The sequence below is a fragment of the Macrosteles quadrilineatus genome, unplaced genomic scaffold (assembly GCF_028750875.1).
Source record: "Macrosteles quadrilineatus isolate MER2022 unplaced genomic scaffold, UCM_ALF_1.0 Scaffold_1__1_contigs__length_201487025, whole genome shotgun sequence".
Taxonomy (NCBI): domain Eukaryota; kingdom Metazoa; phylum Arthropoda; class Insecta; order Hemiptera; family Cicadellidae; genus Macrosteles; species Macrosteles quadrilineatus.
The window spans coordinates 6,824,634-6,849,200 of record NW_026542594.1 but is presented as its reverse complement, the minus strand read 5'-3'; the positions used below and the strand labels follow the sequence as shown (position 1 = coordinate 6,849,200).

Here is a 24,567-nt window from a genome sequence, read left to right as displayed (position 1 = left end):
ATACAGGTCAATGTATCAATATGCAGTATTGATACATATCAGAATGTGGTGTATTGATATGTGTATCATATAATATCCTCATGTATTGATTTTTATCTGTATCAAACAAAATATCATATTGTTTATTTTTATTTTTTTTTTATTTATATATCTCAAATATACAAGCTGCATAGACAAATATTATGTTACTTACAAGCTTGTAAAAAGGGTTAGTGTTTGTAATCTTACCTTAGAAAAGCCATTTCCTTCCTGTGTCTTTTTATTTATATCAAACATACATATATAACCTTCAAATTCTAGTAAACCCTTAAAATTAGAAATCATTTTGTTATTGTTTTCCTAGTTTTTATGCAGGGATAATTAATTGAACAAAAAAGTACTAATAATGATGGTGGGTACAGGGATGTATTTAAATATCTGCTGCCTCTAGGCAACAAAGTTTGCCGCCACCCCTCCCGCTCCCACTTTTAAACGCACTCCCCGACCTCACTAATATCACCCCAATGGCCAATACATGCCCTGTCAGCTGGTTTTGTGGTAAAATAATCGGTAATAATGCATGCGGCATCAACAAATTTAATGACTTTTCACCACACTATGATGTTTTTAGCTGTTTTATATGTGTTAATTGGTGGCTGAAAGTTATATTTTGCTGGCCATGCCAGCTGTCATCGTCATTTGGGGACCGAGCCGGTTCTTACATCCCTAGGGCCACAAAATCAGCTGATCACTTACTTTTTTAAACATGAATGCATATTAAATACACAATCAGTATCCATAGCATTGCAATAGAATTGTTTTATTGTCACCGCTGCCTAGCAACTATTTATTTTAATTTTTGTTGATTCCTCAAATTATTTCTTCACATAACCTTTAAAGTTCTAGTTGTGTTGACTATCAGTGTGCATCATTATTGTGGTGAATTAAGCTCGTGCTATTAAGGTATAGTGTGGAAAATGGTGTTCATACCATGGACCGAAATGGTTTTGCAGCTCTTGATCGTTTTAGGTTGACTTCGTCTCAAACCTAAAAACTATCTCAAGCCAGCGAAACCTCATTTTCAGCCCTAGGTATGAAATATACTATTTCAACCCCTTTTAACGGACGTTTTTTGTGCCGATTTTTTGCAAAACATTCTGACTTGGATAGGCCTACATAGAAGGCACCATTTTTTTTTATCTAATCAGTATTTTTACAATCCCATTTTACAGCTTTAAACGGCACACAAAATCATCTGTATACAATGGTTCTTATTACGCTTTTCATTGAACACTATTAGTCAGATCCACTTGAGAGACATGCTATTGGCTTTGATTTGAAATGAAAGAAATATGTATTCTTAAACTATTTTTTTCTTACAAAAAACACATGAATCGCAAAGAAAAATTACGTACTTTTACTAAAAGAATATTAAATAATTTTAAGTTAGTTAAGTTTGGTACAGTGGTAAGTATTTAGTTCACACTTTCCTTCTTGATTTTAACCTAGCAAAAGAATCTTTCAGCTATAGTGCTGCCGCTGCATAGTGGTGTATGAAGTAAACAGAAGGGAGTGTTTTCTACGTTTATCACTACATAGCGGCCGGCATGGCAACCTGCTCCCACGGCAAGCATGTCCACCAGACCAATAGGGCAGCACGGACAACTCTACACAGCTGTGTGATAAACTAAATAAATATTTGAAATGGCTATTTTGCTGTTCCCAAGATTATTTGCTAAATTTTTTTTAAGATTAAAACTTTGTTTTTTTATTTTTTTACCCTCAAAGTTTTGCCGTCCCTAAAATTTGCTGCCCTAGGCAGGCGCTTAGTCCGCCTATTCGGAAATATGTCCCTGGGTGGGTATGCTACTTACACATTAAATAGTATAATATGGATAATGAGGGTCCCCACTTCCATTAATGGTGGTCCTAGTTTTGAGGTTATTTGCAAAACATAGTTGAAAATACATGTCCCACATATTGATACAAAATAATGATATTTTGCGGTCCTTGTATTGATATTTGTATCAAATGTATTTTAATGTATTGAATATCTGTATTCTGATGTTGTATGTAGAAGATATCATGTTATATTAATCAATTACTATTACCAAATTTAAATAGAAATTACTTACGGATGAATCTGGTTAGTCGACAGGATGTTGAGGTCTGTCATAGACTCTGTACACCATCAAAACCTCAGGTAACCTGTACGAGCTGTATCTTCTCTATGCTGCCTAGGTAAGAATTGAAGTGTTCCTCATACTCGATGAAAAAGTGTATAGAAATTACACCCAGATCTACAAACATACAAGGTAAAGATAAGTCAAGATAAAATAAACAAAGATAAGTCATTGTTATTTAAGGCTTAATTGTATACAACTTAATGAACTCCTATATAAAGAATGTAGTCATTGACATTGAAATTGTTGCATTTAAAACTTACTACAGTAATCCCATATTATTTAAACAATAATTAAAAGCTAAAACTTCAATTTATTTTTAAAATCCAATTACATTGCAGAATTTACTGGCAAATGAGTAATCCAAATGTAATATTATAAGACAGAAGATATTTCCTGAAACTATAGTCATCTAAGAAAGACTAAGAATTATTTATAGTGTTAGAATCTATATAATTAATACGCTACATGAAATTTTGTCGGTTAAACTCCTCCGCCATTACTTAACCGATTTTATCTGTTGACGTCTCATTGGAAAGAGCATGTTGCGTAGATTTGCAAACTGGACTTACATTTTTGAAAAAGTCCCTTGGACTCTGCCCAAGTGGCTTTGAAAGTTCCCATGTTATCTTTATAAAGAACATAATTGTTTACATTTTGATCAGCTGTATAATTTAATTGTTGTTCATTTATTTTTCAATTCAATATTTATTATTTGAGTTTGTATAAACATAACCCCCAAGACGGATCGTGTTAGTATGGTTGTATCTTAAATTTGTATATTTATTGTCGTTTTGTGCCGCTACGACGGGTCATGTTAGCACGATTGTAACTTAAATTTCTGAATTTATCATTATTTTGTGTAGCTATAATTTGTTTATTTGTTGTTTTTTTTTTCTTTTAAATGCCTCTGACGCGACAACAACGAAACGTAGACAGGAGGCATAATCGTGATAACGACTGCAGCTACAGAACAGTGGCGCGTAATAGGCTTAACTCATCACAGTCAGCACCTGACTACAAATCTCAACTATTAGGTTACAAATGAACCCTAACACTAATCCAAAACGACTTTTCGTTTTCAATTGGGCATCTATCAATGACCTGTGTTGCCTGTACATCAAGGCATTTTGAGAAGAAGAAATCCAGCCGGAATTCTTTAGGTTTATCAATAACGAAGATAATCGTGTTCTGAGTTACATGCCGGTAATCTTTGAGTTGACTCTTTTAAACTCATTGTAAATATGACTGTTATTCGTTTTGAAATAACTCCTGTAATACTTTGCAATTGCTCGAATTCGAGCAACATGTACACTAGTTATCTATAATTCTGTACAATTAAAAGAAGTTGAACTTAAAAAAAGATTAGCAGTTTAACTTATCAAAGGAGTCTGGCTTTAATTAAAGATTTATATGTATAAAAATTTTTAGGTTTATTTAAAAAATATAAACTATACATTATAAAATATCTAGGTCTAAAACTTACCATCTGGTTTGGAGTTTTCTAGTGGACTGATGATGTGATCAGAGGTGAGTAACTCCGGAACGAACTACTCCGAAAGAACTACTCTGACTCTGGAACGACAAGTCCAACTCCAGCTCTTGCATCGGAGTTAGTTCCTCTAGGAACTAAAGATAGTCAAGAGACCGTCATTGGTTAAGATACATTATGTAATAAATTAGAGATTGTTGTAGTAAATAAATATTTGAAATTAAAAAAAAAATCTGTTTAAAATGAATGTAGGCTAAAATATACAGTAATCGACTAATGAGAGGTGAGAGGGGAGCAGCAGAACACCAAGCATCACAAGAATACGACTGGAACGACTCACTCACTGCCCTACTGTTTCGTCATTCCTCACTCCACTAACTATGGTCCTATCATCCTAGCCTAGCTTAATCATTATTTATTTATTCCTTGTTTAATAATGATTACTGGAATGGAACCAGGAACTATCATCCAGAGGTGATGCGAAGAGGAACGATGGACTGGAACTATCTAGTTCTGAACCAAAATGGATGGTGAGTGAGTGGAAGCGCTCCTCACTCCGAAAGTCCAGTGTTCAGTGTTCTTCTAAACGGAGTTGGAACTACTCCGCGGAACTAGTTCCGATAGCTCAATAACTCCGGAGTGAACGACTCCACCAAGTGAACGATAATTCCCATCTCTAAGTGATGCTTCAATTGACCACATGATGCTTCAATTGTAGACAATTGATGACGTTAGGCTTCAACTAACTTGAGTCATATGTTAGTTAGGTCAACTGTTCTGTTTAAGGACAGAGACCCAGTCTGACCAATTACAGTTAACTGTTTTCAAGGTTAAAATAATAGAACTCAAGAACTGTCTCACTAAATTCATCTTCATATAAAGTTCAATCTATTTCCATGAAATGATTATCATGTAATATAGCTTTTTTTAATTGAACTAGCAAGACTTCAATAAATTATTTTTTTTAATTATTCAGTGTATGTAGAGAATTAGATAAGTGTCAGAAATTATATATTTATTTACAATTCTAAGGTCCTAAATGATATGATATTTACCTGAAGGTTTCTTAAGTAATAAGAGAGTACTCTATGAACTTACAGATAGTTTTTGATTATCCTATACTTTAATACAAGCAATGTTTACTTATATGTATGTATACTTGCTTACTTACTTGCTTGTACCAAGATCTTGAAAATGACTCCAATGATTTTCTTTAAATGTTGAATATAGTTTATTCCTGGCCTAAAAACAAGTTTACTATAGTTAAAAACTGCCAACAAAAATCTAATTATGTAAAAAAATGAAACTGAAAGTCATATTTGTTAATATTAGTCTTATGAGTTGCTAAGCTACCATCTTGGCTGAATAAATAACAAGGCAATAGTAAACAAAAAACTTGTAAGTTGTCTATTCACAGTAACTAGCAAATTAAAAATACAGTACAAAAGGAAAAACATCAGTTGTTACTATTGAGTAAAGATTATACTGAAGATTACTCTATACAGTGTAGTTAAGGGTAGCAGTGTAGAGTGTGGGATCTGTTTATGATGATTAGATTATGGTATCTGCAATCCTTAAATGCTATAGGAAGGGAAGGAAACAGGTCTGTGACGTAGGAAGTGATGAAGGAAATAGTAAAGGCGAGCAGTCCATAGTGTGAGAACTATTTATGAGGATTAGATTAAGGTATCTATAATCTAAAAATGTTATGGGAAGGGAGTAAAACAGGTCTATGACAAAGGAAATGACAAAGCAAGTAGTAAGGCTAGCAGTGCAGAGTGTGGGAATTGTCTTTGGCAATTATATTAATGTATCTGCAATCCTAAAATGCTATGGGAAACAGAGAGAACTAGAGGGAAACAGGTCCAAGACGTAGGGGGTGGTGAAGGAAGTAGTAAAGGTGAACAGTATTGAGTGTGGGAATGGATTAATGTATCTGTAATCCTAAAATGCTATAGAATGGGAGGGAAACAGGTCTGTGACTTAGGAAGGGGTGAAGGAAGTAGAAAAGGTGAGCAGTCCAGAGTGTGGGAACTGGAAACAGTTTGTAGTAGTTAGAATAAGTATCTACAATACTGAAATTCTATGAGAAGGGATGGAAACATGTCCACAACACAGGAAATTGTGAAAGAATTAGTAAAGGCTAGCAGTGTGGAGTGTAGGAAATAGATCCATGTATCTGCAATACAAAGACTGTTTTCAGAGTAAACTAATGATTTTTCCCGAGTAAAGCTCAGTCCCCAGGTACTCTTATTGATCTAACCATGCAATATTTATGTCATCACGGGGAGAATAGTACATTTATTTAACCTGCACAATATCTAATTTAGGCTGAATGACATAAGAGATAACGGTAGTCTGACCAGGAACCTTGATAAAAAGTCTATTTTTTTCTAATTTCTTGTTTTGTTCATTTTTAAGTTCTTCAATTGAAACTATTAAGTTTGTTGCTTTGTGTTGTATTCTGGACTTTTAACAGTCTAAAAAAGTTTTATATACTTGGGACTAATTGATGTAAAGAGTTTAAACCTAGTATAACGTCTACAGTTAGACTTTTAATTATGCTAACTACACACTGTATTGACCTGCCATAGTATGTAATGTTTATAGTACAGCCATAATATTATAGAACAAGTATAAACATTAATTAAGCGATACAACATGTTTTACTAATCTTAGGTTTGTTGTAGAAGCGATACAAGAATGATATAACATCTTGAAATCAGCAAAAAATTGTTAAGTAGATATTATAAATCTTTTTTGCTCTATATTAAAGCAGCTATTATAATGTCTCACCCGGTCCATAAAATGTGTATGCTCAGGGTGGTTTTCCATGACCAAACTGCATAAAGGTTCAGGTAGGTGCTGCAAAGATAGTACAGTAGTTGAACTTTACCCCCATTGCTGCACATGCCCTGTGTTTCTTCTTTCCATTTTAAGGCCTCGCAGTACTTAGGCCTACATTATTTGAACGTCATGGTAGCTATCACCACCAAGCTATTTCCTTCATATTCTATTTTCGGATTATATGTCATTATTGATAGATGTTTCACCATCCATTGAATCTTTGGAAAATATATTTCAGGATGAGTTAATTTATAATACCTTTTGTTTATGTTCTTCACCTGGTTTTTCCTTTGTTTGTCTGTGCACTTGCTATGTCGTTTACGCCTTATTGTATTTTGTTAAGATTCTGGAATCGACTAACGATTGGGAGAAACAGGCTTTTTTGTGGCTCTAAAATGTTGAAGTGCCTGCTAGACAGGAATTGTGTCAATTTGAGTCTTTTCATGTTCATCAACATGTTCATCACTAAACTTGGCATATAATTTACACTATTCCAATAAACCTCAAAAACAAATTTGAATAGTTGTGAAGCTACAACCTATTAAAGGCAAACGGCTTCGACATTTAATAGAAGTATTCCCTGGAATTGAGGTAATTATTCCCGTCACTGTCATATAGAATAAGATTAAGAAGTAGTCCCAGTTCCTCAAAAGGGAGAGTGAAGTAAATAAAAACACTTCATCTCCTCTGATCACTAAAAGTATTAACTTACAAATATTAACTGTAAACTTTCGTTTCCCAGACATTATTTTTTGGGAAATAAACCATACAAACAAAAATTGATTTTTATAAAGATTTGAGAAAAAGAAAGTCAATAAGATATGCACTTAAAAATTAAAACTCCTTATTCACACTCTATCAAAAATTATTTATCAAACAAACTTCCTATTTTATTATAGCTAATGATGTTAAAAATTTAGACAATCAATAGTGTTGCATCCTGTTGGTACATTTTATAACCTTTTAATGTTATTGATCATCACAGAATCAAATTTTTTAGTTGAAACAGCTGTTAAGATTCTTTAATTCCATTTAAATATGAGTGCTCATAAGGTTAACATGGGAAACTCCAGAGCCACTGAGGCGGAGCCCTTTTGATGGATCTGCACCAAACATCACACAAACCATCCTTGAATAATGCTTAATAATGCCTGAAAGTTTCATTACAATCTGTCAAGCGGTTTTGGAGTTCATAACGTTCAAACATATATATACAAACTTCCTCTTTTATAAATATATAAAATATAACTTGTTTAGATAAATGTAGGTAAATATGTTTATGACAAACTTCATCAAAATTTGATAAATTTTAATTGAGATATTATAAGATAAAAACTTTTTAACAGAATAATTGAATACATCAGAGGTTGGTAAGGCATGCATTGTTATTAAGAGAGGGGGAAGCAATTCAATTTTAAATGAGTGGGAGAATACTATTTAAAGCCCCTATGTCTTGAGGATAGCAATATTTAACTAGTGGTTGTTATATAGTGAGTTTCTACATATTGAGTGCCTATTGTTATTGTGCCATATTGTTGTGTCTAGTTATCCCTAGTGTCTGTGCCATACATCAATATTGAAGGTACGTTTTATAATAATTTATATTATTAATTTTAATATAGGATTAGGATAGTTTGTGTGAGCTAGTGAGCTTGGTACAAATCTGTCAAAAGGGCTCTATCTTTAAAGTTTTTAAGTGGGCTAATGTTTACAAATAATTATAACTAGCTGTTACCCAGCAATTATTTCGAAAGTTTAAATTCTTAACAACATTTAAATTAAGTTATACAATGTTAAATGTATAAACATAAAAACCTTTATCAAATTATTATTTACAATAATAATATACCCCTGCTATAGCAAATCTACAGACTAAGCGAATTTCCATTTGCCTGATTTGATTTTTAATTCAATCTATTTAAACAACATTAGGTTTAACAAGTACCTAGGTTTACTACCTAAAGGGAGGGTAAAAAGTGTGGTTTTAATAAAACATTAATAGCTTAGTACAAAGTAAATAAATTTACCAAGTTTAATCCATATATATCTATAAATAAACAAAGTACAACAGTTTATTCATTCTTCATATGAATAACATTATAATTTTTAATTTACAATTTTTTCCATAACTAAAAATCATACAGAAAATATACTAAATTATTTATTTTCTTTTTAGCTCTTTAAAATAGTCTAGAGAAAATTTGAGAAAATTTAAGTTTTGAGGGTCAAAAACAAGAAAAACAATTTTTACCTTATAAATAAATCCTTGTTTCCATGGTTAGATTATGCTGGTTCATGGACTTGTTCAAATAAATGTATGTTTACACCAAATTTCATCAAAATTGGATAATTTTTGTTTGAGTTATTGTGCTAATGGACATATATGTATGAATTTAAATGGATGATGTTTTTACACTAGGGTAATCCCTGACTATCATTATTATGGACAGTTATATTTTTTATGTTCATATGATACCACAATAATATTTGTGGAGGACTTTTTTAGGGGATTTTTGGGGGGATATATTTTTGCTAGCTGTCATAATTAATGTATAATTTTTTATAAGCAGCCTGAACAAGTGTTTCTAAGTAGCTCACTATCAACACCAACAACATTATGTGGTTTGTAATTAAGATTGTTTCTAAGAATGGTAAAAATGCACCTTGTCAGACAATCCTTAATATACCAGTGTTGAATTTTACTTGCTACATATGTTTTGGCAGTTCTTTAACTCCACCATTGTTAGGATTTATAGTACAAAAGATCCACTTCTGGAGGTGTCATCAGAATATGTTACAAACATTTAACACAAAAACACGTAATGATTACAGATAAGTCTATCAATTCACATGTGTATATTATAGGACTGGAAGTAAACTGAATCAGATAATAAAGGAAAGACATGGTCTCTGGATTGTTGTCTGTGTTTTTAACAGCTGATATTGGACTATTGTAGTGACTGAGAAGAGTGTTGAAAATATAATGGGATTCATAATTAATTGAGTGTTTCACTTAAAAATTTTGTGCTGTCCTTAATTTTGTGTATTTATATATTTTAAACTCCTCAAAGTATTTAATATATTTTCTTTCATTTTGAGACCATCATTTATATCCAGCATATAAATTGGTTATTATTGTCAATAATTTTGAATGGAAAACTTAATTATAAATCCCATTATATTTTCAATACACTCCTCTGTCACTACAATTAGTCCAATATCAACTTTTGATAACACAGATGACAATTCAGAGACCATGTCTTTCCTTTATTATCTGATTTAGTTTACTTCCTACTGCAATATACACGAGTGAATTGATAAGCCTATCTGTTATCATGTAAGGTACCAAATTTTAAGGGGGATAAAAACGTACTGCGAATAAATGAACACCAGAACTTACCCAATTTTTATCCACAATAGCCTACTCCTAGGCCTATGTGTTGGCCATAGCTTGGGCTATGGGCCAAAGAATGTAGGCCTATTTTTAATCACAGTGAAGTACAAACACACGTTCACCATACATATTTATCCATATTAGCACTCCACTTTACCAAATGAAGTTGAACCGACTGACTTTAAGAGTATTTAACGCTGACGACGACATAACCCCCAAACTGGTGTTTTGTTGACAGATGACAGACGAAACTAGACCAGCTTAACAAGTGAATTCAATCAGCTGTTATCTAGTAGTACTAAAGTTCACCGCTTGAGCGCGTAAGCCTCGAGCAGGCAGGAACGAAGGATTTTACTAAAAGACAGGATTATTCGTTCATATGCCGTCTTCAAAATAAGACAGGATTATTCGTTCAAATGCCGTCTTCGAAATAACTTCGTCGTTACATCTACGCTTGCATGATAATCGACACGACTGTATAACTTTGTTACGAAAGTTAGCTAGCATACTTAATTAGGACCTTTTCATGTTTTATGTTATTTTAATTTAATGCATTTTAATCTATTATACCTTTTTGCTTTCTTTACATCCTGATTCGAATTTTCAGGAATTTTCGAATTTTCTGTGCCAAGAAAAGTACTAACAAACAAATTGGTGATTTAAAGGAGAAACTAAATAACTTTAAAGAAGAAGAGGATATAGAGACATCACTAAGTCTAGCAGCAGAAGCAGGGAATATATTGTTAGCTGAAAATGACATTCTAAAACAAACTATTCATGACTTAAGGAATTCAAAAAGCCAGCGTGAATGGGAGCTTGAAGACAAGATAAATAAACTACAACAAGAAATTTTGAGCTTAACTGAACAGAATAATATTAAGAAAATTGAAGTGACAAAGCTCATAAGCTCTATTGAAAGCAAGACGCAGAAAGACAACAGTTTTAAAGACAACCTAATACTTCAACTAGAAAAAGATAAATTGGAAGGATTGTCTAAGATTGACCTATTAACTAAGGACAAATTGGCTCTTGAGAATGATGTCAAGATGCTTAAAAGAAAACTAAATGATCTAGAATCGACCATAGAAGACTATAACGGAACTTACAGTAGAGTAAATGCAGGTGACAGAACCGACATAACAGCTTTGTGGTATATGTTGGGAGATGAAGAGATGAAGTCATGGTTTGACAGTCAACCTCACCCAGGGAATGTTTTTCTTCTACCGCCGTCCGTTAGTCAACTTATGAAGGTGGAAGATGACTCAATTACAATTCACCAAGTTTGCAGCAATCTTAACTTACACAATTATGACTACATCATATCAGTGGTAAACAATGATGGGAAACAACACAGTGGAGGTAGTCACTGGTCACTTCTGGTGTACTGCAGTTCTACAGCCAATTTTTACCACTATGATTCTGTAACTGGAGTCAACCATAATCATGCTATCCAACTCGCCTCCAAGCTTTCCCAGGGCCTCAAACTGCTCGACAATTGTCATGTTATAGAAGCGAAGTGTCTACAACAGAAGGGAGGTGTCGAGTGTGGTGTTTTTGTTATACATAACACTGAGATTGTGTGCAATATGGTTGAAAATAAGTTGTTTAAATTTAATCACAGAATGTTTAATGAAGATTTTTCCGTTAATTCATACTACAACACTATAAAAGCTTTGTTGAGGCAACAAAAGCAACACTCTACTGAGAATAACTTACCAACGAGTACTAATGATGCACATAGAACATTAAATAGCAATTTTTGTACATCCAAAAATGTCAATCAGTGGAGGGAAGTATCAAGGAAAAACAAAGTAAATACAAATGCAAAACAAACCAACACTACTGCCATGCAGGATAAACCTTTTACAACATCAAATATGTTTGATTTGCTAAGCAGTGAAGAATGTAGTTCTATGCCGGTTTCCAAACAAACAGGAGAGGATAAGATGAGTTCTACACCATCTTCATGTGTGAGACATGCTAAGGATGCAAAAGACAAAAAAACTGACAAAAGCACCAAAGTAAGTAAAACTAAGCAACAGAAGAATTCTTCATTAAAACATGTTGTACAGAATATTCAGAATGCCGAAGAAGTAAGGGTTTGTATATATGCTGACAGTCATGGGAAGAACCTACATCAAATTCTTATAAATAGTTTACCATCAAACAACAACGTACATGTTACCACATCCCCAGGGGCACCGCTTGGATATGTGTTAAAAAATACTGAAAAGTATGTTAAAGATTTGAAGAATGAAGATGTGCTTATCATTATCGCAGGCTCAAATAGTGTAGAACAAATGCTTAATGAAAATGTCGACCCAGCTGAAAGGATGCCAAGTGTTTTTCAAGAATATACGGCTTTAAATGACCACACCAACATTGCAATAGTTCCTCTGTTCCCCAGGTTTGACCTTCCGCCTCAACATATAATAAACAAGTCAGTTCGAAGAGTAAATTTCAATCTGAATACCAAAGAAGTCAACTTAGTAAACTGCAAAAGGTTTAAAAGGTTCCACTTTACCCAGCACGGTCAACACCTTAATAAACAAGGCAAACAAGTTCTCTGTGAAGAAATTTATAAAACAATTAAAAAAATTCAGGAGACCCATCCTAGTCATGCTTAACAGTCCCCAAAAGAAATTAAGGTTATTGAGGCAAATATGAAACAAGTTTTTGATGATTTTAGCCACTGTGAAGAAATAGGTTTTTCCCACTGTATATCAGGAGATCTAGATTGTAGCTGAAGCATGACTGCAGGAGTGGCAATGAAATTTAAGAAAAGATTTGGAAAGCCATCCTACAAAGACTATTGTAGTAAATGTCTGACATTTCAAAAGCCAAACAAAGGACCCTCGGTGTACAGTCTAGTTACTAAGCCTTTTTATAATTGTAAACCTACAAAGGAAGAATACAATGCTGCATTTGAAGAACTTACAGAGGATTTTAACAAGAGATCACTAAAAAGACTGATATGTTCCCCCATGGGCTGTGTGAGAGACAAAATATCCCTAGATCTCTTTGCTTTAAATATAGTTAAATTTCAGAAGAAAACTAAAGCTTTTGTCACAATAGTTGCCTACTATCAACAATCACGAAGAACTCTTTTTAATGGACTTTCTTACAGTAGTTTTCTACAGGATTTGAGAGCTGCAATAGCTAAAGAATATGAAAAGCAAACAAGTATGACTTTGACAACTTCATCAAGCATGCAAAATATAAATACTTCAGCCTCACCTCCACCAGCCAAAGCCATGCTAAGCACAGCCACCTCAACCCCCATGTCATCCTCAACTACATTAACCACTACCACTACTCCACCAGCTGCAAGTTTGTTGGTAGAGATGCTTAATAGTGACACAACACTACAAGAGCTGCATAGAGAGAACCAGTCCAATGGTGTGACCATCACAGACACAGCGCAAAAAGAGATGTTTCAGCCTCAACCAACAACCGCATCCACCAAGAGTATGAGTGTGAGTGCCGTGTCCTCAACATGTAGCAGACCTCAACCCCAGCCGATAACTCCCAACAACCCTACCATCAGCACCAGCAGCCCACCAACAGTTCCAGGTCATCTTTTATTTAGTGAAGTGATCAAGATACCGGAAGGTGTTTTAAAAAAGCAGAGCAGTGAAAGTTTAAATAATAATGTAATAGAAAGTAGCAATAGTGATAAGGACAATTATGTAATAAATCCACTTGATTCTTCTTTAAACTTACTGGACAAGACACCACAAATAAAAAGATAGGACTAATTAAAAATTCAAAATTCAAAATTTTCCACCAAAACATACAACATTTAGAATCAAGAATTGAGTAACTAGAAATAACCATAGATGAATTAAATCCAGATGTAATAATACTAACTGAGCATGATTTGAAACCAGATGAAATCACTAGGGTTAACATAAAAAATTATCAAATTAATGTATCGTTTTCAAGAAAAAATTCCTCTAAATGAAAATTTGGTTAAGGATAAGTATTTTGAATGTTGTATGATTGAGGTGAGAGTTAATGATTTCATATTTTTATTGGTTGGTTTGTATAGAACTCCAGGGTCTGTATACGAAAATATTTTTCTTGAAAAATTAGATAGTTTGTTAGGCCTTATTTTTGATAAATATGAAAGAGTAATTGTGGCTGGAGACATTAATATTAACGTTCTTAAGTTTTCCAAGGACTATCAGATATTCAATAATATTTTAAATGAATATAATATGCATTATTTGATATTTGATAGACTTTCCTACTAGAATAACATTAGAGGGTGAAAGTGGTATTGATAATATATTTACTACAATTCCTAAAAACAATCTTTTAGTATCAGGCCTGATCACTGAGCTCTCTGATCATGACACTCAATTTTTGGAAATTCGGGACATCTCTTCTAAACAAAAGTTTAACAAACCTACTATTAAATCTAGTAGAAAATTCCTTCCTGAAAATATAAACAAATTCAAAAATTATCTTGCACAGGAAACATGGACTGATTTATATTTAGCGACTGTAGAGGAAAAATATGATGTATTTTTTAATATCCTTATGTTTTATTTTGATAGTTGCTTTCCTAAGTTAAAGTCTCGTGCCTGTTCAAAATCAAAAAATTGGATAACTCCGGAACTTAAGTTAGCTAAAGATGAAATAATACTATTAAGCTGAGAAATTAGGGTAAATAAGGATAAGTTTTTAATAAAAAAGCTAAAAGACCTGAAAAAAAGCTACGCAGCCCAATTGAAAGCAATATAAGAAAAACCAGTAATGTCTCAAAAACTACTTGGAAGATTATTAATAGGGAACTAAACAGAAACCGAGTACATGAAAATGAAATCCAATTAAAAATTGGCAACTTTGAATACACTGAACCCGATGATATATGTGAAATATTTAATGATCATTTTGTAAGTTTGGTGGATAGGATTGGGGACTTGTCTTCGGGAGCTCTTGGTGCAATCTCAAATCCTGCAAATTCAGTAAAATTTTATTTAAAGCCAGTTGATGAAGCTGAAGTAGACAAGATTCTTTATTCTTTTGAAAACAAGTTTACCTGTGGTTTTGATGAAATTCCTATGCCTGTTTTAAAAAGTACTAAAGATGTTTTAGCTAAACCATTGGCTCATTTAATCAACTCTTCTTTCATTTCAGGAATATTTCCAAGTAAATTAAAAATATGTTTTTAAAATGACTAAAATAAAACTTACGGTAATAAAGTTGGCATAATCATTATCCTTCCTGGTGGTAGGCGATGGTGGCTTAGTGGTCCCTGGAAAAGCTGGGTCGTTGGCAGCCCAAGGAGGCAGAAGATGGAGTGTCCCTTCGGGTGATCCTCTCTGAGGATAGTAGTTGTTAAAGCCTCACATTTGGAACCTTTTAAACAAGTTCCAGATCTAACTAGCAATAATTTATAACTTAGACATCATTTGAATGTAATATTAGGCCTACCCAGTTTTTCAAGCAATAAATTAAAAAAAAAATTTCCACACCACTCATACAATGAACAAAAATATTGAAAAACAATTTTATTAAAATTATTTTTCTTTTAAATAGGTTTTCCATTTTTTTAAACAGTTTTTAAATGTTATAATAAGAAAATGATTGAAATAAATTAATTCAGTTGAATAAAGCTTTAAAGACATAACAATAAATAAACTCTTGAAACTTACAAATTTTAACAACGCATTCTGGCAAACATTTTCATGAAAAATTTAAGTTGACATAAAAATATATGAATTATCTGGTCCAGAAGGATAAAATACATTAATTAAACATAAAACAAATACATAAATATTACAATAAATTCTTCAAAAATCAAAAAACTCATTACTACTAAAATTCTTTGGCTGGAGGTACAATATCAGGTAAAATTAATAATAACTCGGGTTATTAGCAACCAAATTTGTTGAAATTGCTTTTAAAAGCTGTGGTATAAGTGCCCACATCTTTTAAAAGACAAAACCATGCCTAAAAAAAAACCTGAATCCAAGTAGGGAGTTGACTACCTAAAATCACTCAGTTTTCAAAAATGCGCTACATAACTAAAAACATTTAAATAACTCAACTATAATAAACTAAATTTTGAGAAACTGGCAGGGGACATGTAAAAACACTAATACTAAATAATTATGACCAAGTTTGGCCCTCAGAAGGTGCCATTACTTAACTATAAAAGAATTAGGCTGAGTAACATGGCCTACAACAATAAATAGGTAATAAAAAACACAATTATTAAATAGGTCAGAGGGACAAAATTTACATTAAACAAGTTGTAGGCCTCAATAACAACACAAAAATGAGCAAAAACTAGGCCTTAGGCTTAATAATAAGTTAACAGGGACCAAAAACAAATGGACCATAGCCCACACAAAAGTGAGTTTCAAAAGGCAGTTTTTTGGGTAATATCTGGCCTAACCAGAAAAATTTGTGGTGTGACTACACAAAAGCTTTGCCAAAGATCCAACTAAACTCTAAACAAATCCAGCCTCAGAAATGGGTCTAGTGCCTTGAAAAAAATTGGTGAAAAAAAGTAATACCAATGCACAGAAGGTACTTAATACTTGTTTTTTTGTCAGCCAAAGTCTATTCAAAGCCTGCACAACATGTAGCTGAAGGCCAAAACTACAACAGAAAAACTTTAACCTAAACAAACAAATAATCAAACAACTTAAAACTTACTCTTTTTATATTCTTGGCATACAAAACTACATGTTGACTTTTGAAAATAAAAGAATACAAAATTGATGTTAAGATTTAAACTAGGATAGATGTTTAGAGAGAAATCATCCAACTAAAATTTTTAACTTAAACTTACCTCAGATTCCAAAGCATAGTTATACTCATCTTGACATATCTCGAGCTCATTCAAAGTTTCCATTTTCAGCAGTTGAGTCGTTGTCTGGAGGAAAAAAATGTCTCACTCATGTGTAAATAAATTACTATCTATATTAATTTATTTAAGTTTTAAATGTTTTTTTTCAAGTTTTAATCTTAAATGACAAAATAAATTATAGTAGGGCCTATGTAATAAAATTAAAAAAAAAACTGATGTGCATTTAAAAAATATTAACCCTGACAACATTTTTACTATATGCTCTAACAATACACTTCTCTGTGAAGTGAGGTTAAGTTATGACATACAGCTATACTTGGTATGGTGGTATTGTAAATCTAGGTTTAAAGTAATACCTACCTAAAGTTTGAATAGAGAGTCTAAGTCATAGATTTTGCTGAAACCTTCTACATTAGTTTTAATGAGGGAAATTACTCTGTCAATATTTGGATCTTCTTTTGGTTCCTTACTGGGACCACCTCCTAAAACAACTAGAAAAATATATATTACTTAAAATATAACAGGCTAATATAAATAAATATTATCTTTCTACTTCTATTTCCATTAACTTGATACCCAACAAGAATACATTGGAAGGGTAAACTTCATTATTAGTCTTCTACTGTTGCAATGAATGTTTAAAATTGACTCAGTAACAATCATCAATGGCTAGATGTATTACCGGTACATACTTATTATATTTATAGGCTATAGACAACTGTACCTTGACCTAACTATTCAATTTTGGTAGATATACTTAACAGTATACTGCTGTATCTGTTGTCAATAACAACTGAATGAAAATATTGATCAATATATTGTTTGGTTAGTTAGGTTAGGTTAACCTAGTTAACCACATGATATATCGGGGTACAGTTTTTTAACTGGGCTATGCTAATATTGATTGAAACTATTGAATCGAAAATATTGATTAATAATAGATATTTATAAATAGCCTAGGCCTATATCTATTTATAATTTATAGGTCTACAAATATTTTAAAATAGCCACTTTGTTCAGAATTTTATGAGGATTCCAAAAATATAATAAAGGAGGTAGGTTTGTAAATAAATAAGTTATGGGCAAAAAACAGATTTCGGTACATAGTGTTTAGCTAAGAATATATAGCCTAACCATAGCTAGGAATCTGGCTGATAATTTACATCAATATCATTACCTACTTCTTCAGGATCATCAACCATCCCTTCAAAATCACTTAAATCTTTTTATAATGCACCACGTATATCACTATTTTTGATTTTTAACACTAAAACAATGATAAATGTAATAAAACACATCAGTCATCGGTGTAAGGTTAACTAAGCGTTTACAAATACACACGACAGCTGTCTGTTACAATATTTTCGGAACTAAAATGAAAAGCGTCTAGAAAAAGACATCATGAGAAAGCTTAGAATCTGCCGAAAACAATAATACCAATCTCGATCCAGTTCAATATGATTCCGCCAGTCCCAGAGCCTTCACCATAAACTATGTTTGTGTGTCGCAAAAGCAACGCATAACACCACAGTGGGTTGTTGTGCGTCGATTATGCGACGCTTAACACTCGGAGGGTTAAACTATCATAACCTAACCTAACCAACCAAACTTACAAATGGTAAAAAAATTACATGAAGGTTTACTAATCAAATCAATTGCCTAGTTTTGATTACTGTACCTTGTTAAAACAATCGAATAAAAATAGATTGATAATCTCGATCCAGTTCAATATGATTCCGCCAGTCCCAGAGCCTTCACCGTAAACTATGTTTGTGTGTCGCAAAAGCAACGCATAACACCACAGTGGGTTGTTGTGCGTTGATTATGCGACGCTTAACACTCGGAGGGTTAAACTATCATAACCTAACCTAACCAACCAAACTTACAAATGGTAAAAAAATTACATGAAGGTTTACTAATCAAATCAATTGCCTAGTTTTGATTACTGTACCTTGTTAAAACAATCGAATAAAAATAGATTGATAATCTCGATCCAGTTCAATATGATTCCGCCAGTCCCAGAGCCTTCACCGTAAACTATGTTTGTGTGTCGCAAAAGCAACGCATAACACCACAGTGGGTTGTTGTGCGTCGATTATGCGACGCTTAACACTCGGAGGGTTAAACTATCATAACCTAACCTAACCAACCAAACTTACTAATGGTAAAAAAATTACATGAAGGTTTACTAATCAAATCAATTGCCTAGTTTCGATTAATATAACATCTAGCCTAGTTAAGAAACTGTACCTTGTTGAAACAATCGAATAAAAATAGATTGATATTTTCAGTAGGTTGTTTTGACAATAAATATGGAAGTTTACCCATGTTTAACCTAACCAGTTGTACCAACATTTTATACATGAGATAGGCTTAAGCATAACTTACCTCCTGTAGCATAGGCCTATCTAGGATGGTATAGTTTGGACATAGATAAAACTTGTGTTGGTTAGTCTATGGTTTGGATATGTTTTTAAAAGTTTACAGCTGTTGTTAAAGTACTAGGGGTTGTGTATAAGTTATATGTACACAAAATATGAGTAAAAATCAGTACTCAGTAAGATAGCTCAAGTATTTCCTGAAAAAAGAAAACATAGCCTACATGTGGAAAATTGGAACTTTCAGGAAATCGTAAATAAAGTTAGGCCTATTAATAACATGCCAAAGACATTGAAAAACTTACCTTTAGAACATTCTAACAGTGGCGTCCCCATATAATTGATAATTGATTGATAGTGTTGCCAACCAATCTCCTACTATATTGGCCTACTATAAAAAACAAAATTGACAAAAATGGTACAATCGTGAAGACAGCTATCGCCAGCTGTCGACCCTACATTATTTCCCCTCCCACAACGACTTCCCTTCTTCTCCTTCTCAACCAATCAGATACCGCCTAGCTTAGAGTAGTACAGTCGATGCAAAAAAAAAAGACCTCGCAAATGAAATTTACCTACTACCATAGCTACTATGGATAATTTACAGGTTTCCAAATCAAAAATAATTCACTATACTTGTTTGTTATGTAGTATACTTAAATAATATATATATAAAGACAAAGTATACATTTAGTGGAAAACTGTATAGTTATTTACTTTTATTGCAATACACTATACATATATATTACCTAAATAATGTATAGAATCATTTCTATATAAAGCTACTGTTTAAAATATAAAAGTAACCATAAAAACTCAGCATAAATAAATGTTTATTTCAATGTTTAAATATACCCTATATTATTATATATTATTGAAATTAGTTGAGGTAGGTCTATATGTTAGCTTAAATTGTAAATATGTTATAAGAAAACTATCATTTTCCATACCGCGTACACTGAAAAAACCAGATAACTTTAGACGGAATATAAAATTATGTTCCTTATCAATTCCAAAACTTTTTATTGCTGAAATGAGTTGAGGTACATGTCGCCTTAAAGTGTACATATGTTATAAGAAAATAAAAGTGGTGGAAAATAGTTTAAAGTTCCCCTAATCCTTTACATACCGCTCACTCTGAAATAACTAGATAACTTTCGACGGATAATAAAACTAAGAAATAAGAAAATAAAAGTGGTGGAAAATTGCTTAAAGTTCCCCTAATTGTTTCCATACCACGTACGCTGAAAAGTCCAGATAACTTTCGACGGATAAAAGAATTATGTTCCTTATCAATTCCCAAATATTTTATTTCTGAAATAAGTTAAGGTATATGTAAACTAAAAGTGTGTTTAAGTATTTGCATTCCAAGCAAAAATCGTTGACAAAAAGTTAATGTCCCCGGCTGGTTTCAAACCCAGGACCTCCTAAACACCAATCTGAAATGATATTAACTATACCACGTTGAAATCAAATTGTCTCGTTACGGTAATCGTGTTGCCTCAAGAGAAGACATTAGCCACTAGAGATATGACATCACTACACCTTTAGCCTTAGTCCCTCCCGTGTGCCCATTCCCTAAACATCGTACATACACCAGGTGGCCTGCTGCCAGTCACGGGAGACATTTTTGTTTACAAATATAAATCTGTTTAAAAAACACATTTATTTGTGTTATAAATCTGTAATATTGGTGTTATTTCTTGTGTCACGGCAAACACAATGGTATTTTGAACGGAATTTTTAGCGTCTCATTAACGATATTAGCTTACATTTTAAAAATTAACAGCAGCATAAAAACTATTGCAAGTAAAAATTTAAAAATGTATGGAAATGTTAACAATAAACCTACCAATAAGTCATAAAAATTTCAGAAAGATTGGCTCATTGGTTTGTTTACAATTAAATTTTAAACTTCAGTGTTAGTGCAGAGTTTCTTAAAAACCGGTACTTTTTAGGATCTTTCAACTATATAAATTTTTCTGGTAAACGGATTTTTTTTCGTTGTTACCACATAAAATGTATTTAAACCAGTTTATATTTCATTTTTGTTTCAACAAACTTGAATAATTCATCTAAGAGATATTTAGGCTCAAACTTGAATGCACATATTTATTTCCCTGACAGTAGCCGGCCGAGCTCCTAGCAATCGTATGCCTATTTTTAATCGCTTAAAAATAATACAAGCAAACTCCATATCAAAAAAAGCTTCGATTAAAAAATAAAATTCATACTTAAATCTAAAACTTTGCCGCAGGAATTTTTTTCCTGACCAAAAAATAAAAAAGTTCCTCGCTTACTACATTTTTCATGTTTTTAGTTGTGTTAAAAAACAATTATCAGTTTTAATTTTCCTAAATAAATTATAAAAATATGTTTAGGTTAAAACAAACTATACAGTAAGAAGCACTGTCTTTCCCAGAAAATAAAAATAAAATTTTAAAATTTTTACGTTGGTAAATAAGTGAAGCAGGGCAGGTTGAGTGAAGGTATGTTTGTGTAAAAGACAGAGGTTCATTCGGCCTGTCCGCCTTGGTATCCTGCCAATTCGATTGGCGGGCACAGACCGTTTTTCCATCACACAGCGTGCTATCCAGTAGAGTATTATACATCGATGGTTAAACCTAATGTTGTTTGAATAGATTTAATTAAAATACAAATTAAACAAATGGAAATTCATGTAGTTGGTAGGTTTGCTATGGTGGAGTTATTTATATCTTCATTCTCATTGACTGGGCTAGAAACACTCAAGGCCAAACCACTTGTCACTTAGGTTTGCTATGGCGGAGTTATTTATATCTTCATTGACTGGGCTAGAAACACTCAAGGCCAAACCACTTGTCACTATGTCCTCATGACGTCATTGTTCTCTCCTAACACTCCCCCTTCATTGTTGAGAAACAATTGTATCATTGTTGCTCACTCCTTGCACTGAATCCCCCCTCCAACTATACCACTCTTCATCAACCAGACTGAAACAGCTGTATCTAAATTGTCAATACCACATCCATTGTTATTTCTCTTTTAGACCCAATAGATTTTAAGTGCTTACACTAGATTTTTTGAAATTATTTGTTTAGTAAGATTATTTGGGATATTTATTTTTTTTAACTAAGTTAGGTACCTTAAGCCTTTGTTTTTGTGAAGATTTCCCATGCCTTTCAATCACAACCTCAAAACAAGACCAAAATGCTCTTGACAATAGCTTTGTCTGGCCATTATCAAAAAGTCTTCATAAATAGTTTCTCAGGTCTGATCTCATTGTCCTATATGTTTTCTCAGTGCAGGGTCCCCCAAGGATGGTTCATTTCTCCTGTTTTATTCCTATTGTATATCAATGATCTCTACTATTAAGAAAATTACTGTCACATTTTTAGTAAAAAAATTAATCCCTCAAATATATGAAGGCTGCAAGAGAAAAATCAACATAGTGAAAACTGAAATAGATTTATTAACTCATCCTGTATCTGTATATTAATTTCCACTGTTTAGTATCTCTCCTGTAAATAACTATAATTAATTTAATACAAAAATTACATGACTGTTGGATTTTTCCCTGTATAGGAAAATCTACTAATGAAAATTTACACAGATTTCAGCAGAAATATTATACATCAATGATTAATACAAACTATTTTTACATAAAATAATTTCCATGTATAGGTATCTTTATAGTTAATATAGTAAACTAGAAATTATTTTATTCTATTACTCTTCTCATTTAATTGAGAAGGCTGAAAACAAAACTCAATCATTTTAACTCTGACCAAAAACATTATTTAACACTTTATAATCTGCTTAAACATTTAAACATCTTTTCAATTACTATATTTAGTCAAAAGTAACTTAAACAAAAAAAACTATGTTGAGAATGTTCAGGTAATTTGAATATTTTTGGTAAAATTATTAAAATTATATTGGTTTTAATAAGAAATTTACTTTGTCATAAATATAACATCAACATAATCTCAAATAATTACCTTTAATAAACCTTACTCAACAAAACTGAATCAGTGTACACTGAGCAAGCACCTTAGGCTAACTAGTTGAATTTACCGTTATAAGACAGCACTAGAAGCAGTTTGCTAGACTCTGTTAAGTTTTCCCTAGTTTTGAATTGACAATGTTGTTTCTTCCCTGGCATACTGAAAATAAAACACTAAATAACTCTTGACTCTGTTTGTTATTCCCTAAGATACTTTGTCACTATAAAATATGGACCTGAACGAGTCCATTGCCATTGATATCTCATTCTACAAAAATTTTGACTATGTTGGTTTTTCCCTTGCAGCCTTCATATTGTTAAATTCTAATATACATAGGAATATTTGATAACATGAAGATTCAATATTGAATGAGAGATATATAACCTATCATGTAACTTCTGTATATTTAACAAGTCTTAAAAACAAAATTACTATTTAAATACATACAATTCCCTATAATTTTTTAAATGTTGATAAAGTACTGCTTATGTTGCAGATTCACTGTCATAATAATGAAAAACAAAAAAAACAAAAATGTCTTCAAATGTCCAATATGTGGACAAAATTATTCAACTAGATCTACAATGAAAAATCATATATTAATACATACTAACGAGAAGCAATTTCAATGCTTGAAATGTAAACAAAAATTTTTTCGACTAAACGAAGTTAAGAGACATTTGTTGATACACTCTAGAAAGTCTCTTATATGTGGGAAATCCATTCAACTCCAAAACCATATGCAAATGAAGACCCATAAATGTAAAAAATGTAACAAATGTTTTCGTTACAAAAGTCAAATGAAAAGACATTTAATAAAACACACAAAAGAAAAAGCACATAAGTGCCTTAAATGTGGCAAGTCATTTGCTCATAACTATTCCCTAAAGAAACATACTCTTTTACATTTAGAAGAGAGTCTTTACAAATGCTCTACTTGTAAAAAAGAATTCAAAACAAAAGACAATTTGAAGAACCATTTGGTTGTACATAACAACAAAAGACTCTATGAGTGTGACTGTTGTAAAAAGATATATAAAAAAAAAAGTGACATACAAAGACACATTTTGACACACATGGGAGAAAAAACACATCAGTGCACTAAATGTGGCAAGTCATTTGCTCATAACTATTCCCTAAAGAAACATACTCTTTTACATTTAGAAGAGAGACTTTACAAATGCTCTACTTGTAAAAAAGAATTCAAAACAAAAGAAGATTTAAAGAGCCATTTGGTTGTACATAATAACAAAAGACCCTATGAGTGTGATTCTTGTAAAAAAAAATTTAAAAGAAAGTCCTGTATACGAAGACATGTTATGTCCCACATGGGAATAAAACCATATATGTGTCCTATATGTAGAAATTGCTTCACAAGATCTGAGACCGTAAAAACACATACACTTCTTCATTCAGAAGAAAGATCTTTCAAGTGCCAAGTATGTCAAAAATCTTTTAAAACAAAAATATATTTAAAAAACC

The 24,567-nt window shown here is 32.3% G+C and overlaps 2 protein-coding genes across 11 annotated transcripts in view; both read right to left on the bottom strand.

Moving 5' to 3' along the window:
* The window catches only part of LOC128989027 (uncharacterized), a 67,956-nt gene extending 48,426 nt beyond the window's left edge, over positions 1-19,530 (bottom strand). Inside the window, exons 1-7 of one of the 3 annotated variants that reach the window (XR_008490447.1) lie at positions 19,405-19,530; positions 17,082-17,212; positions 16,704-16,787; positions 15,097-15,262; positions 4,826-4,896; positions 3,649-3,791; positions 2,115-2,279 (exon numbers count right to left, since the gene is read on the bottom strand). Coding sequence is in view for 2 of the 3 variants with exons in the window: in XM_054410885.1 (XP_054266860.1) it covers positions 4,826-4,896; positions 6,451-6,519; positions 15,097-15,262; positions 19,405-19,435 (337 nt within the window). In the remaining variant the exon portion in view is untranslated. Of the gene's footprint in view, positions 1-2,114; positions 2,280-3,648; positions 3,792-4,825; positions 4,897-6,450; positions 6,520-15,096; positions 15,263-16,703; positions 16,788-17,081; positions 17,213-19,404 lie in introns of all 3 variants that reach the window. The other 2 variants (XM_054410885.1, XM_054410891.1) reach the window with 2 other exon arrangements.
* LOC128988985 (uncharacterized) overlaps positions 1-24,567 on the bottom strand; it is a 388,279-nt gene that overhangs the window by 156,178 nt on the left and 207,534 nt on the right. The gene's annotated exons all lie outside the window — the stretch shown is intronic.